General features: G+C 36.3%; 2 protein-coding genes across 2 annotated transcripts; one reads left to right on the top strand and one right to left on the bottom strand.

The window, feature by feature from the left end:
- Positions 1 to 4,538: 4,538 nt before the first annotated feature.
- LOC145771322 (uncharacterized) lies at positions 4,539 to 5,973 on the bottom strand. Its single transcript, XM_082583069.1, has 3 exons — positions 5,508 to 5,973; positions 4,857 to 5,019; positions 4,539 to 4,696 (listed from the first exon to the last, which is right to left on the bottom strand). Exons 1-3 carry the CDS (start codon positions 5,643 to 5,645, stop codon positions 4,539 to 4,541), a joined length of 459 nt encoding a protein of 152 aa, XP_082439195.1. The 5' UTR covers positions 5,646 to 5,973.
- A 7,291-nt stretch (positions 5,974 to 13,264) lies between these two features.
- Positions 13,265 to 14,116, top strand: LOC145770876 (uncharacterized). The gene is made up of 2 exons (XM_082582620.1): positions 13,265 to 13,611; positions 13,933 to 14,116. The coding sequence occupies exons 1-2, from the start codon at positions 13,265 to 13,267 to the stop codon at positions 14,114 to 14,116; spliced, it is 531 nt and encodes a 176-aa protein (XP_082438746.1).
- The last annotated feature ends 1,093 nt before the right edge of the window (positions 14,117 to 15,209 follow it).

Consider the following 15,209-nt stretch of genomic DNA (forward strand, 5'->3'; position numbering starts at 1 on the left):
CTGCTCGCCGACATCTTTCTTGTGGCTCTTCCAGCTGAATGAGTACTGTTAAGAAAGTGTCCTAATCTCATAACTCAAGAGTTTATATCAGACACAGCTCAAAAACAAAGCCAAGGTTTTATAGAGACGATGGTCAAAAACATTCTGTCATTTTCTTAGTGTCATTATGAGAACAAATTAATGTTCTCCTGTGAAGGATCCAGGTCAGACCAAATTGAAAGAATACAAAATTAAAGTGCAAAGATTGCAATAGCAAAATCTATGCTTTGATATCCTTGTAAATTCATTCAATATTAATGTCGTCAGTTCTATGGCTGTCCAGTTTGCCAACTGTTTGTTACGAGCACGTGTGCTTTAGAAATGGAACCGAATGAAATGCAAGGAGACATGGCTCTAAAAAATTTTAGTTAATGCCACACTTTGAGTTTGGAAGAAAATCATCAGGGAGTTGAAGACATTTCTGTACAGTATTTAGCAGGATATATTGTTGTGAGTCTTTATTTTCTGAAATAAAGTTTGTAAAATCATGATATCTTGCAATTCCAACAAATGAATATTTCGAAGAATTAATTCGTACCACTTTAAAACACATATAGTCCTAACTTTCAGAGATTGGCAAATCAGACAAAAAGCTAGTAGGCTATTGTGTTTGTTGTTATTTCACATAACGCTTGCATTGTTTACATATTTTAATGACGCTACACATTTTGGGGCTTGCTAGTGGTTGTAATTTTTGGCAAGTGATTCTTCCTTTCACAAGTTTGCCCACCCCTGGATTAAATTAATAAACGACGCTGATCTGCTTGAAACTACTTTTTATTTTGATACCAAGGTTTTCTAATTTTTGTAGGTGCGTTTCTTTCAAATACCTGATCTGCTTTTACGTGCCACAACATATCAGATGAAAAAGTCTGTACAGTAGTAATAATAATAATAATAACAACATTTATATAGCGCCACATCCACAGTCAAACTATGCTCCTGGGCGCTGTACATGACAATGGTGATAATTAATACGGTAATTTCAGTCATAATGTTCATTGAAGTAGAACGTTCTCAAGCGAGTTTTGAATTCATTTAAATTTTCTGCTTCTTTCACACAAATAGGCAAACAGTTCCAGCAACTGGCAGCAACAACTGGGAAGGTACGATTTCCATATTGTGTCTTATATGAAGGGTTGCACAAGAGCAATTGATGTTGAGAACGCAAAGTTCTGGCAGGTTTATAATGAACAAGCAAAGTGTCCAGATAGTTTGGAGCAAAACCATGGAAAACTTTATAAATTAATAGACATATTTTGAAGCGAATACGATACAATACTGGAAGCCAATGCAGGGATTTTAGTATAGGAGTGATATGCTCACGTTGACGTGTTAAAGTAATTAGCCGAGCAGCAGCATTCTGAACTCTTTGAAGACGCAAAATAGTACAATGTGGAATGTTATTTAACAATGAATTTGAATAATCAAGCCTGGACGTCACAAGTGCATGAGTTAAAGTTTTACAAGCATCAACATTAATAAACTGTCTGATGGAACCAATATTTCTAAGATGAAAACAGCAAGATTTGACAGTGGAACTGACAAAGTTTTCTAAACACAAATGTTGATTTAATGTTATACCAAGCAATTTAATTGAGTTAGAAGAAGAAAGATTGATATTACTCAGGGTAAGGGTCATGTTATTAAACTTTGAAATACACCGTTTCGGAGAAAATACAATAAACTCACATTTTTCTTGATTCAGTTTCAACATATTATAAGACATCCAATTTGAGATATCAACCATACATTTTTGGAATTTTGACTTAATACAACACAATGAATCTTCATCAGTAACACGCAAATACAATTGTATATCATCAGCATATGAGTGGTATGAAAGCCCATGTCGCTTTATGATGTCAAACAGAGGTTTGATGTAGAGGCAAAACAGGACAGGGCCGAGAACAGAACCCTGAGCAACTCCAGAAGAAAGGAATGTTGCAGAAGACATTGAGTTTTCAATTGCTACAGATTGAGTTCGATCATAAAGATAGGAAGAGAACCACTCAAGTGCCATTCCTGTAATGCCAAAATCTGATTTGAGACGATTTAGAAGAATTTTGTGATCAATGGTATCAAAAGCAGCTGAAAGATCAAGAGAAAGTAGAACAACGCTGTGATTACAGTCAAGTACGGTAGCAATATCATTATGGATTTTTAGTAAAGCTGTTTCTGTGGAGTGATGTTGACGATAAACAGATTGATTGATATCAAATAAATTTTGCACGTTTAAGAAATCATTTAACTGTCTGCCAACTACTTTTTCCAATATTTTTGACACAAAAGATAGATTGGACACATGGCGATAGTTCTTGAACTCTTCTTTGTCTAGACTAGGCTTTTTTAAGTGTGGACGAACAATGGCATGTTTAAGTTTTGGGGGAACAAGACCACTTGTCAAGGATTTGTTTACGATGGAGGTCAGAAAAGACAGAAAAGATGATGAATGCTTTTTGAGGAGCCATGAGGGTACTGGATCTAGTTCACAAGATGCAGATGATAATGCAGTTAAAATGTTAAGAATTTCAGTCTTGTCTGTTTCAAGAAAACTAGAAAATGAAAAATCAATGTGAATATGGTTACAAGGATCTGCTGACTGAGTTCCTCCAGTTATATGGTGAAGACATGGAAGAGTATTCCTAATTAAACTAATTTTGTTTGAAAAGTATTGGTTAAATGATTCAGCAATTTCTTGAGCAGACTTTCCAGTTAGATGAACACTTCTGTTATCTTTGCCCATCAATGTTTTAGAAAATTTGAAGAATTGTTTTGGAGTTTTGCTTTCACTGATTTGCTGAAGATAGTAATTTTTCTTGGCCTTAAGTACTAACATGTTCACATATTTGCATTGTTTTTTGTAAATATCTCGATGAATAGATTGATTGATTGATTGAATTTTTATCCTCGGACTGGGAAAGCTTCTTGCAGAGCTTAATCCTGGCAGTTTCGCATACTTGTAGAGGCTTTGAATCACTGACGCAGGCCCGGTCACCGAGATTGACAGAGTGAAGTTTCCGATTGTTGAAGTCTTGTTGCTGGGAACTATTCCATCCATTAGATGCCGCTGAATGGAGAGCAGTCCTTAACGTGCGTTGCTCAAGCGCACACCCCGAGAGTCGAACCAGCGCCGCTTGATCTTGAAGCTTCTTCGTTCCAGAAGTGACGCGCTAACCAATTGAGCTATCGGGGCGGCTTTTTCTCCATTTGTGTTCAAGCTTTTTTCGAATTTGTTTTTCTTTCTTGAGTTCCATAGTAAACCAGAGGGAATTTGTTCTGAGTGTGAGCAATTGGGAGCAGATGGGAGCATGATCATTAGAAATAGATTTAAGAGTTGAATTATACAATTTTACAAGTTCTTCACAAGAACAGTTCAATTTTAAAGATTGAAAAGCAAGACAGACATCAGAAGCAAAATCTTTATCAATAATGTTCTTCCATTTGCGAAATTTTACTTCCTTCTTGGGACGAGGTGGTTTGTATAGATTTGTTTTTAATATTAATGCAAAATGGTTAGAAGAGACAATACCCTGAACATTGGTCAGACATGGATCAATGACTACTGGTTTATCAACAACAATGTTTGTATGACATCGCACTAACATGAAGTCTAGTGTGTGACCTTTTGCATGAGTTGGATCATTGATCAATTGTTTCAAACCAAATGTAGATGAAATATTGTTAAATTGCACAACATCCACTGAACCAATATTATCAAGATGCAAATTTATATCTCCAGTAACAATAATTTCATTATTACATAAAGACAATTGTTCCAAATAGTTAAACCACTCATTAAAAAATATGCTTGTTTTAAATCCATTCTTTATGGAGGGAGGAGGTCGATAAATTACACAAATTAATACTGGAATATTACCATGCTTTGAAATACATTCCATATGTTCAAACTGAGAAAACTGATGGCTAGCAAAAATTTTACTCTTGTCAAGTTTGGCAGAGACATTGTATAAGAAACCTACCCCCATAAACATTGGCTCGTGAAAAACACGAGAAAGATACGTGTTTTTTTACCCCAGTTTCTCGTGTAAAACCCGTGATGTGCACCCGTGTATTACACGGGTGTTTGCACAAACGCAACCCGTGTTTTTCACGACTTCTAAACCCGTGTTTTACACGGCATCTAACCCGTGTTTTACACGACTTCTAAACCCGTGTTTTACACGACTTCTAACCCGTGTTTTACACGACTTCTAAACCCGTGTTTTACACGGCATCTAACCCGTGTTTTACACGACTTCTAAACCCGTGTTTTACGCGGCATCTAACCCGTGTTTTACACGACTTCTAAACCCGTGTTTTACACGGGTGTTTGCACAAACGCAACCCGTGTTTTTACACGACTTCTAACCCGTGTTTTACACGACTTCTAAACCCGTGTTTTACACATCAAACCCGTGTTTAATATGGCAATTTATTTGGTACCAAAATCACACATGCCAAAAAACACAGATATAACTGAAAACAGTACAGCTGTTTCACACATCATCAGTTGGGCGAACCGTGCTGGATGAAGATGTCCTTGCAACTGACTGTCTTCTTATTCTCTTTTCAGCTGATTTGAGGAATTCTTGCACAACAGCTTTAACATCGCCCATGGTTGTGTCTTTTGTGTAACTGTATGTTCGAACTGATGCTGTAAGCAAAAAAGAGTTAGTGCTTAGTCACAAAAGCAATAGGCTAGCAATAGATATACAGAATTCTTCACGGATCAAATACAGTATATTAAAAATAGATTGCAACATACGTTCATTCAGCAGGGTATACGTGCAAAATCTAAAGTTTAGGCTACGTACCATAAATTACAAAAATAAATTTGCAATCTTTAATTGGGCGCTTGGAACCGCGTTGACCCATCCAATTAAACTTCGTCATAAGCTTATCCGTAAATACTCCAGAAAGAAGTTGCTTTACGCTCTTTTTGTAGTCCGTCGAAAAATACCGACTCAAATAAGAAATCTGCAAAACAACATTTATCATATAAAATTTAGACTTCACGGTTATATTCCATAGAATAAAAGTAGAGCGCACTCATACTGCAAGCTGTTAAATTTCATTGTTAACAGTCAGGGCCGTGGAGTCAGAGCCGTAACAATGTTTATTGTTTAGCCAAAGGAGTCGGAGTTTTAAAAATTGCACTGACTCCGACCCCTATATAAAATTGAGGAATGCTCTACATTGCGAGGAATTTTAAAATTATCCATTGTCAGAGTGTCAAAAACTTTGGGAAATGTATAATTTGTTGTTTTGCTGCAAATCAATGAATCGTTGTTTTGCTGCAGTCAATGCTGGTTGAAAGTTTCAAGAAATTTGCAGCAGTGCGACATTGCAAAACTGTTTTAAAGAGGGTGAAAATAACCAGTATTTCTTGTATGTCTATTCTATGAGGAGAGTCGGAGTTGTGATACCGATTCCACAGCCATGTTAACAGTAAAAAAAAAAATTACCAGTTTATTTTGAACAGTGCTGTTTCCCAGGTTGTGTTCAAGCTGATCAAAATCCTCCAGGCTGTTGATGGGAAAAGATGGAATGTCCGAAGGGGGTTCCTCTATTTGTTGAGCTGGGGCGCTTCTTTCGTTTGTCATTATTATATCCAATTATTCGTTGACAGAATTAAAATTCCCATAATTTCCAGTTGAGCAATTCGAATTCGTCGAACTGTGTGAAAAATAAATAGTTGCTTTAACATGATTTGGTGTTAGCAAAGGTGCTTTGCTTTGACAATACAAAAAGAATAGCTCCCAGGCTAGGGCAGTTGTGATTTAAGCAGCTGCCAAACAAGAAAAGCGAGTGGTAAATAATACTGCCAATTAAGAACAATGCTCTTGTAGGGGCGCTCACGTGAGAGACTCAACAGATCTTCCAAAATTCGAGAAACTGAATTTTCAAAATGCGCTGCTTGTGAGTAAAGATGGGAGTTACGAAGGATAAAAAAGAGAGTAAACATAAATAAACGAAGTGAAGAATTATAGCTAAAACTATATCATCACACCGATGCAGCTGAGCAATTGTTGAGCGAAGTTAATTGAACAAGTTTCAAGATTTTAATTTAACCAGTGATGTACGCGCATACAAAAAATATTGACGCCGTCAGCGCAAACGCAAACGTTCGAAAAACTATACGCCGCATGCGTCAACGTAACTTGTAAAAAAAGTTGGCGGCGTCAGCGTTAGCGCATACACTAGCGCAAACTCATTTTGTTTGCTAGGTGCCAAACATTCACACGGTATAAACCACTCGAAACAAACAAGTTTTATTTTGAATTTCCACGAAGAAACACAAGCATCTGAAAGTGTTCATCTGACATTTTGCTGCGTTTTGGTTTGAATATGTCTTTGCCCATTGAAAACATTCTTTCCACCGCAGCACTGGAAGGTATTGGCGTGTTGTAGCGAAAAAAAGTATTTTGGAAATCTTTCCTTGGAAAAGCGCCCACGGTTAATGGTCCTTTGTGTGGCCTTTCTTCCAAGTACGCTTTTACAACCTCGTCTATGCTGTCTTCGCCAGTGTCCTCATAAAGAGCATGGAGTAGCCCACGGGGTTCGTTGTCGCTGGCTTCCTTCGTCTGGTTGCAGTGGCTCTCAGCCTCAGAGTTTTTTAACAACTTTGATATGTGGCGAGTGGCCATTTTTCGAATTTCCACTGGATTGACATCAGGCAACCAGTCGAGCCACCGAGAAAGCCTGTAATTCGGATGTGTGGCGCTGGCGAGTATGAAATCCGCATCAGTAAACAACAGTCCAAACCTGTAAAGTCAATGGTAACTTTTTCACAAACGAAACTTGCTTACATTAATTTTACAGTACAGTGTAATTCTGTTTATGCAATTTAATTGTGGATTAAAACTATTGCTCAGTACTCACCTGTTTTTTATACCCTGCACAAGGCTTTTATGAAGCGGAGAACAGTGTTCGAGGCCACTTATTCCAGCAAACGCATTTAGCAGACTTGCTATTGTGGGCAGAAGAAGACCCATATATGCTCTTACTACGCTACATAGCCTACAACAAGAATAACCGGCAAAGGCAAAGTAATGTACTACATATAACATAGGCTACAGAGTACAACATCATGCAAGCAATCACGGTCGGAGAGCAAATATTTGAGTTTGTTTCGATACATAGGCTGCACTGCTCATTGCCTGAGAAGTTTCTGATTTGCCCCAAAATACAAGACTTAACTAATATAAATTAAAGTGCTCACAATTGCTTACAAACGCCTTCAACACTGCTTGACTAAAAATACTTCACACTACGAAGCCAAGTCATTGTTTACATTTTACATGGGTGACATTACCAACCTACGGTACCTACTTGCTTGCTTAGATTACATTCCTGTTCTAACCCGTAATTTACTAATTTCTCAGTAGGCTTAAGTTGTTTTAACTAATTCTTTCTTTTTTTCTGCAAGACTTCAGTCTCCACGTGGGACTCTAGCGTCAAAGGCAGTAGTGCGATATACAAATAAACTCCAGCTGACTGAACAATTGATGACACTGTGACACAACACTAGAACAATGGGCAATTGCAAGACGTCAACATTTCGCAGTTTGACAAAAAAAATTGCAAACAACAACTAAGACATTAAAAAGTATGCGTTGACGCTATGCGCTAAAAAACCGCGAAAACTATACGAGGCAGGCTCAAGCGCAAACTATTCAAAAAAATGTGGCCGCAAGCGTTAGCGCAAACAAAAAGTCTACGCCGCAAATATGCGGCGTAGAATTTGCGGCGCATACGTACATCTCTGAATTTAACCAGGTGCAAACCTTCACTTTGCAGCGCAACAAATTCGTCACAAGATATGTTCTTGGTTACTTCAGGCGTAGTGTCGATTGCAACATTCAACTGATTGTCATCCAAGTGAAAATCAAGGACTGATTGTTCACGCTCTGGACTTGATTGCTGTGGTGCCCTCACAGAGGAAGACCGCTTTCTTCTTTTCGATTTAGGTTGTCTACTATCATTTACTTCTTCTTCACTAGCTGCTGTTGAAGCCAAATCAGAAGTATTTTCAGCATGTTGTAACTTTATCAGTGCTTTGGCCAAATCATCTGTTGCAAAATATTAACAGGTCATCTTCCGATAACAATGATCAAGATTAGGAAAAACAATACACTGGAGAATAAGATCTCATGCATATTGCATATGGAATAATAACAATCTGCTAAAGCGGTTAAATGGAAATTACACACCTTTTTACAGTAATATTCATACCCAAATTTTTGTTGAACATGCTCAAAGAATGCCCCAAATTCAACGTAATTTTTCAAAGTTTTTTGGGGGAGGACTCCCAGATCCCACGCCGCTGGGTGTCGCCTTCGGCAATTACGCTGCCAGGCTTCGCCCTCCGACCGTCAAACCACCCCTCTTCCCCTTTCAAAATACCTAGCTACGCTACTGAATTGGATCATTGTCATTGGGGCCCGCAAAGCATATTTTGCACAGGGCCCGAAATACCCTAAGGCTGGCACTGTACTGGGGCGTTTCTTTCGTTTGTCATCATTACTGCATAAGCGTAGCCAGGGGGGCAAAAGGGGCCATGTCCCCCCAAATTTTCAAAGTTTGGATTCCGAAGTTGAACCCTTTGTTGAAAATATAATATAATTTGTATTAATTTAAATCATTTTCCAAGACATCTGGCTATTAACACCCCCAGGATTTGTTTTAGACACACAGAAAGACACCAATAAATTTTGAAAATCGTAAATCGCGCAAAGTTGATGCGATTTACGCTTCTTTAAACTAATCTGTGGAAGCAATTTCAGAATCGCTTACTCTGTTGGGTTTTTGTGTAGCTGAGTTTTTTGTGTTCTCTAATTTTAGCCGCAGTTTTTGCCCATTCGTGTGTAACAGCTACCTTTACTAAGTTAATAGCTGTTTATCTGCCTACAAATTTCATACAATTATTACCCTGAAAGTGTTTCCAGAAAGCGCTATAATGCATAATTTGAGTGTAATTTTGCAAATTTTTTACGGGGGAGCATGCCCCCGGACTCCCCTAAAATATGCGTGCTTTTGGCACGCTCTAACCCCCCGCCAGCCTTATTGCTTCCCTTGCTTAAACAAAATATATTTAGTGATATGCTTGGCTCACTCTACACCTACAAGTGTCGCACACAAAAACAAACTGACGACTATGTTATTCTGGACTGTCCAATGTATCGCGCTCCAACTGGGGCACATGCTGGTCTCGAAGTATTTTCAGCATGTTGTAAATTTATCAGTGCTTTAGCCAAATTATGTGTTGCAAAATGTTAACATGTCATCTTCCCATAACAGTGATCAAGCTTAGTAAAAACGATACACTGAAGAATAAGATCTCATGCATATTGCATATATAGAATAATACCTAACAACCTGCTAAAGCGGTTAAATGGAAATTACATATCAAAAAATTGACAGCTAATTAAGACAAGCAGCTGTGATGCAACAGAAACAACAGAGCAAACATAAATTTTGTTGCACAAAACTCCATATATTGGAAAACATATTATATACATATAGGTACATGTTGATTGTTGAATGAAACAACCTTGACACTTGGCAATGTAAATTAGTAAGAGAGAATCATAAGGCCAGTGAATTCCAACTCTTAACTCTTAAGTCACCATAATTATATATATGTATAATATAGCCGGCCATTGGGTACTCTACTGGCAAAACCCTACCTCTGATTGTTTCCAACTTTTATTTAGGTGCCGTATGTATTATAACTTAATGGGTAGTATAAATTAATATTAATGTTTACCTGTTTTGTACACAATTCGTACATGATACTTTTTCCAATTTGGATTGACATCTGAATTTTGTAGGCATAACTGGCGAACCTTGTAACCGGAAGCTCAGGCCAATAACATTCCAAAACATCATTATCATGAAATATCCATTTCTCTAGGACAAGATCAACTTCACCTCTTGATATAAAGTCTACGACTGAAAATGCTCTCAGTCATAGTCTTCATATATTTAATCTACAGAAGCACAAAATAGACTGGACTTACTTAACACAGACAGTAAAGCATTTTCAATCAGTGTTGTTTCTCAAGACTGCACATTAAATGATAGGCCAATCGAGTAAAACTATTCATACAACAGAAATAAATGCACTGTCTACACTCTACAGCAAGCCCTGTAGCCTGTAGGTAGGTACCATACTTCGATAGATGACAAAAAACAGGCACAGCTTTTCGCTACCTTTTTGAACAGCACTGCACCATTTCGGTATGTTCATCGCGATTCGTGCACAATCTTTTGGTAAAAAGAAAGATTGAACCTTTTATCTTCAGGCGCTTTTCGGTAGATTTAAATCAGTTAATGATTTCTAAATATAAATGGAAGATTAATTAACACAAACCTTGTAGCCTACTTAACAGTCACTCTAAAAAGTCCTCTCCTAAGCTGATAAGCAAATACTTAGTGAAATTCTTTGCCATTTTTTTATGTCACAGACTCACAGGGATATTTAATCAGGTGACCGCTGGTAACCGCGATATAAGGTTTACGAAAAATAAAGGGGAGAAATTCGGTTTTAATGCAAATTACATAATACTGTATTCCTGAGTTGCACAATTCCTATTGTAAAGATATTAATATAAAACACAACAAATAGCCTACTAGAGTTGAAAATTTATTTTAAACGAGAGAAACAAGGTGAAACAAACTTGCTACTAGCGTGAAAAAAACACGTGTATAACACGTTAAAAACACGTGAGTATACAAAAGAAGTGAATATGCAACTGCCGAATTTTTTTAAAGATATTAACATAAAACACATCAAATAGCCTACTAGAGTTGAAATATTACTTTAAACGAGAAAAACAAGATAAAAAAACCTTGGTATTGGCGTGTAAAAACACGTGTATAACACGTTAAAAACACGTGAGTATACAAAAAAAAGTGAATATGCAACTGCAGAGATTTTTTAAAGATATTAACATAAAACGCATCAAATACCCTACTAGAGTTGAAAAATTACTTTAAACAAGAAAAACAACATGAAACAAACCTGCTTCTGGCGTGTAAAAAACACGTGTATAACACGATAAAAACACATGAGTATACAAAAAAAGTGAATATGCAACTACCAAATTTTTTTAAAGATATTAACATAAAACACATCAAATAGCCTACTAGAGTTGAAATATTACTTTAAACGAGAAAAACAAGATAAAACAAACTTGGTACTGGCGTGTAAAAACACGTGTATAACACGTTAAAAACACGTGAGTATACAAAAAAAGTGAATATGCAACTGCAGAGATTTTTTAAAGATATTAACATAAAACGCATCAAATAGGAAATAGCCTACTAGAGTTTAAAAATTACTTTAAACGAGAAAAACAAGATGAAACGAACTTGCTACTGGCGTGTAAAAAACACGTGTATAACACGTTAAAAACACGTGAGTATGCAGAAAAAAATGAATACGCAATTGGAGAATTTTTTTAAACATATTAACATAAAACGTATCAAAAAGCCTACTAGAGTTGAAAAATTATTTTAAACGAGAGAAACAAGATGAAACAAACTTGGTACTGGCGTGTAAAAAACACGTGTATAACACGTTAAAAACACGTGAGTATGCAGAAAAAAATGGATACGCAATTGGAGAAATTTTTTAAAAGTATTAACATAAAACGTATCAAATAGCTTACTAGAGTAGAAAAATTATTTTAAACGAGAAAAACAAGATGAAACAAACTTGGTACTGGCGTGTAAAAAACACGTGTATAACACGTTAAAAACACGTGAGTATGCAGAAAAAAATGAGTATGCAATTGGAGAAATTTTTTAAAGATATTAACATAAAACGTATTAAATAGCCTACTAGAGTTGAAAAATTATTTTAAACGAGAAAAACAAGATGAAACAAACTTGGTACTGGCGTGTAAAAAACACGTGTATAACACGTTAAAAACACGTGAGTATGCAGAAACAAGTGAATATGCAACTGCAGAAATTTTTCAAAGATATTAACATAAAACGTATCAATTGATATTCTAGAGTTGAAAAACTTACTTCAAATATGATATAAAGCATTATTGCAATTGATGACATGTGTAAAAAATCTCGTGTTAATCACGTGTTAAAGAGGTGTAAAAAAAACGTACCCCAGTATTACACGAGTTCCCCCAGAATTTCACGTGTTTTTCACGAGCCAATGTTTATGGGGACACCACCACCACGCTTTCCTTGAGATCTGGGAACATGCAAAATGTCATAACCTTTAACAGTGATGTTACTTAACACATGACCATCAATTGAACTTCCTAACCAAGTTTCAGTCAGGGCACACACATCAATTTTGGAGTCAAAAATAAAGTCAGTTAAGGAAAGTGATTTATTATTGATTGATCTTATATTTAAACATCCAATAATTAAGGGGGAGTGAAATTTACTAAAAGTGGGAAAACGTTGGACTGGAATTAGATTAGTTAAGTTCAAGTTACTTTGTTTTCGATGAAAAGTTATAGGCCTACCGGATGACTTTGTACATACAACTGAAATTGGTCTTCTGAAACACTTTCCTGCTTTCTTTCCTCTCCTGGTTGGCTTAATCCTGTTGATTTTCAATTTTAATAACTCATTCCAAGCTCTTTTCTCTAAACTGTACTTTCCACTTGACAGATTTTTTACTTGTAACAAACTGCATCCTGAATAAGTGTACTGCTGCCATCTTGATTTTAATTTTCCAAGCTCAAGGTCTGCTGCAGCCATAAGATAGCGCAAAAACAGAAACTAAAAGTTAAGTCCAAGAAATCCATAGGATTTTTCAGAGCAGCTTCATAAACTTTAAAATTTTAAACCACACTACATTATACTATTTAATTCCTTAATTCTTTATTCAAATAGAATCCTTATTAAAGTAGTAGTCCATCCTTATTAAACCCACACATGGCTACCTAAAGATACGGCCTGATTTGTCACATTTTGCAGAAATTTCCAGATGTTGCCAACTTTGGGCGACTGTTTAAAGGGGACCTGAAATGAAAAATAAAAATTTTTTTGGTGATTCTCTGGTGTTTAAGCATTATCTTTTTCGAAAAATTTTTTTGATATACTTTTTTGTTTGGCAAATATAACGAAAAGAAAATCAGCCACTGGATGGCGCTATGTGCCTTATGACGTATTTGGTTGTGCACTCAGTTGGCAGCTTCATATATTAACACTGGAAGCGTTGCACAAGTCGTAATTTTTAAAGATGTCTGAAATCAGAAAAGGATTTTTGTTTGAACCAAAAAGACAGCGCCTTGACAGAGATGACTGTGATTCGGATTCGAGCTCCGACAGTGCCAGCTCCGACTGCAGTCGGATGGAGAATTTGAAATGGTGTAGGTGTGGAAATTGTGCCATCATGCCAACAATGATGGAAAATAAATGTTGCCAGGAGATTGACGCCGTGGTTGCCAAAACAGACATAGCCCGCCAATGCATAAACCAGGTCGACAGCTTTGAAAAGATGTGTCTGGATACAGAAGTGTTAGAAGCAATTATGGCTGCACTAAAGGATGTGGTCGGCGAAGATCTCCGAGATCCAATCTCAAACAGGTCAGTTTAGATAGTTGTAAAATATTATCCAAACTTTGCAGTATCAGAACCTACATGGTGAACTTTGTTCTTATATAATGTGTGTTACACATAGCCTATGGTAGTGTAAAAAATCCGGAGACCAGAGTTAGCTTACCGGTACCATTGTACATGCACCCTTGCCTGGGTCACAAATCCCAAGGTTTCCAACTTTCCATTCTTAGGTACTCTATGTTGTAAAGTTCTAGCCTAGGGCTTTTCTACATTGTGATTTACTGATAATGTTGCAATGAAAAAAATGATGATTTTACACTTCTCGGTCAATCACATTTTCTTTTACAGGTCGTACAGATATGTTGCTTATCGCAGCTTCACCTTCTGGATATATGGAAAATTGGGTCGAAAGAGGCGTAAAGTAATTCCTGCCTGTGCAGTCCTTGCAATCCGCAACAGATTTCCTGAAGAAGATGGCCAGTACGAAGGATACAAAGAAGCCATTGATGACCACTTGCCTGATGATTTTTAATTAAAATTATCTTGCTGTTTTATTAATAAAATTATCTTGCAAGTATTATTAATAAAAATTATTTTGTAAATACAGTTTTCACCTCTCTAGAGTTTTGCTTGGGACAGTATTTATATTCAAACTGTCAGTCAAATAAATGCCTGTCATCTCTCCAAAAAAATGTCAATAGAGAAATAGCAAAAACTGATGTGTGGATGAAATCCAATAAACTTTCATTAAATTATATTAAAACTACTTACCGGTATATGATCCTATGCAACAAAAAGAATGCAGTAGAAAATTTTAGTCTGTCCATCAGTGGCTGATCCATCAAAAGGAAGAAAAGTATAAACTATCTAGGTGTAACTTTGGATGAGCGATTAACATGGGATAGTCATATTATTAATCTTAGAAAGCAGCTTGCAAAGGTCTGCGGCATAGCATTTAAGCTGAGATACATTGCCCCTTTAACAATATTACAAACTTTATAATATATTATGCTTTGTTTCAATCCAAGATCCAATACTCGATTATAAATTGGGGAAGAGCAAACTCTACATTGCTTGCTCTACTACAAGTGTTACAAAACAAGTTCATCCGATCCTGCTTATTTTTGCCGAGGTCCACAAATACAACTGTTCTTTATCACCAATTTAATGTGCTCAGAATTAACGATATTATTAAATTAGAGACTGCAAAATTTATGTACAAATATGTGCACAAAATGCTGCCCCGGGCCTTTGCTGGCTGCTTTATTTTTGTAAACAAAATTCACCATCATAAAACCCGTCAGAACCAAAGGATTGATTTATATTTGCCTTTTGCAACGTCAAACTCTGGTAAGAAGATGCTATGTTTTAATGGAGTGAAACTATGGAATCAAATACCATAAGAAATATAAGAAAAGTCTTATAATGTTTTTAAATTTAAATATAAAAGTTTATGAAAAAATTTGTACAATGATCACTCCTAAAACATATCATCTGTTTATTTCTCGGCACAATTTTTATTTTTGTTGCCCTGTGTTATTCCGCTGTTAATGTATTATGTAAAGTGCTGGTATTGTAGCCTATATGTGTTAATGTTCTTAATTTTGGGTCTATTGTTTAAATGT

Source organism: Aplidium turbinatum, chromosome 5 (assembly GCF_918807975.1).
Source record: "Aplidium turbinatum chromosome 5, kaAplTurb1.1, whole genome shotgun sequence".
Classification (NCBI taxonomy): domain Eukaryota; kingdom Metazoa; phylum Chordata; class Ascidiacea; order Aplousobranchia; family Polyclinidae; genus Aplidium; species Aplidium turbinatum.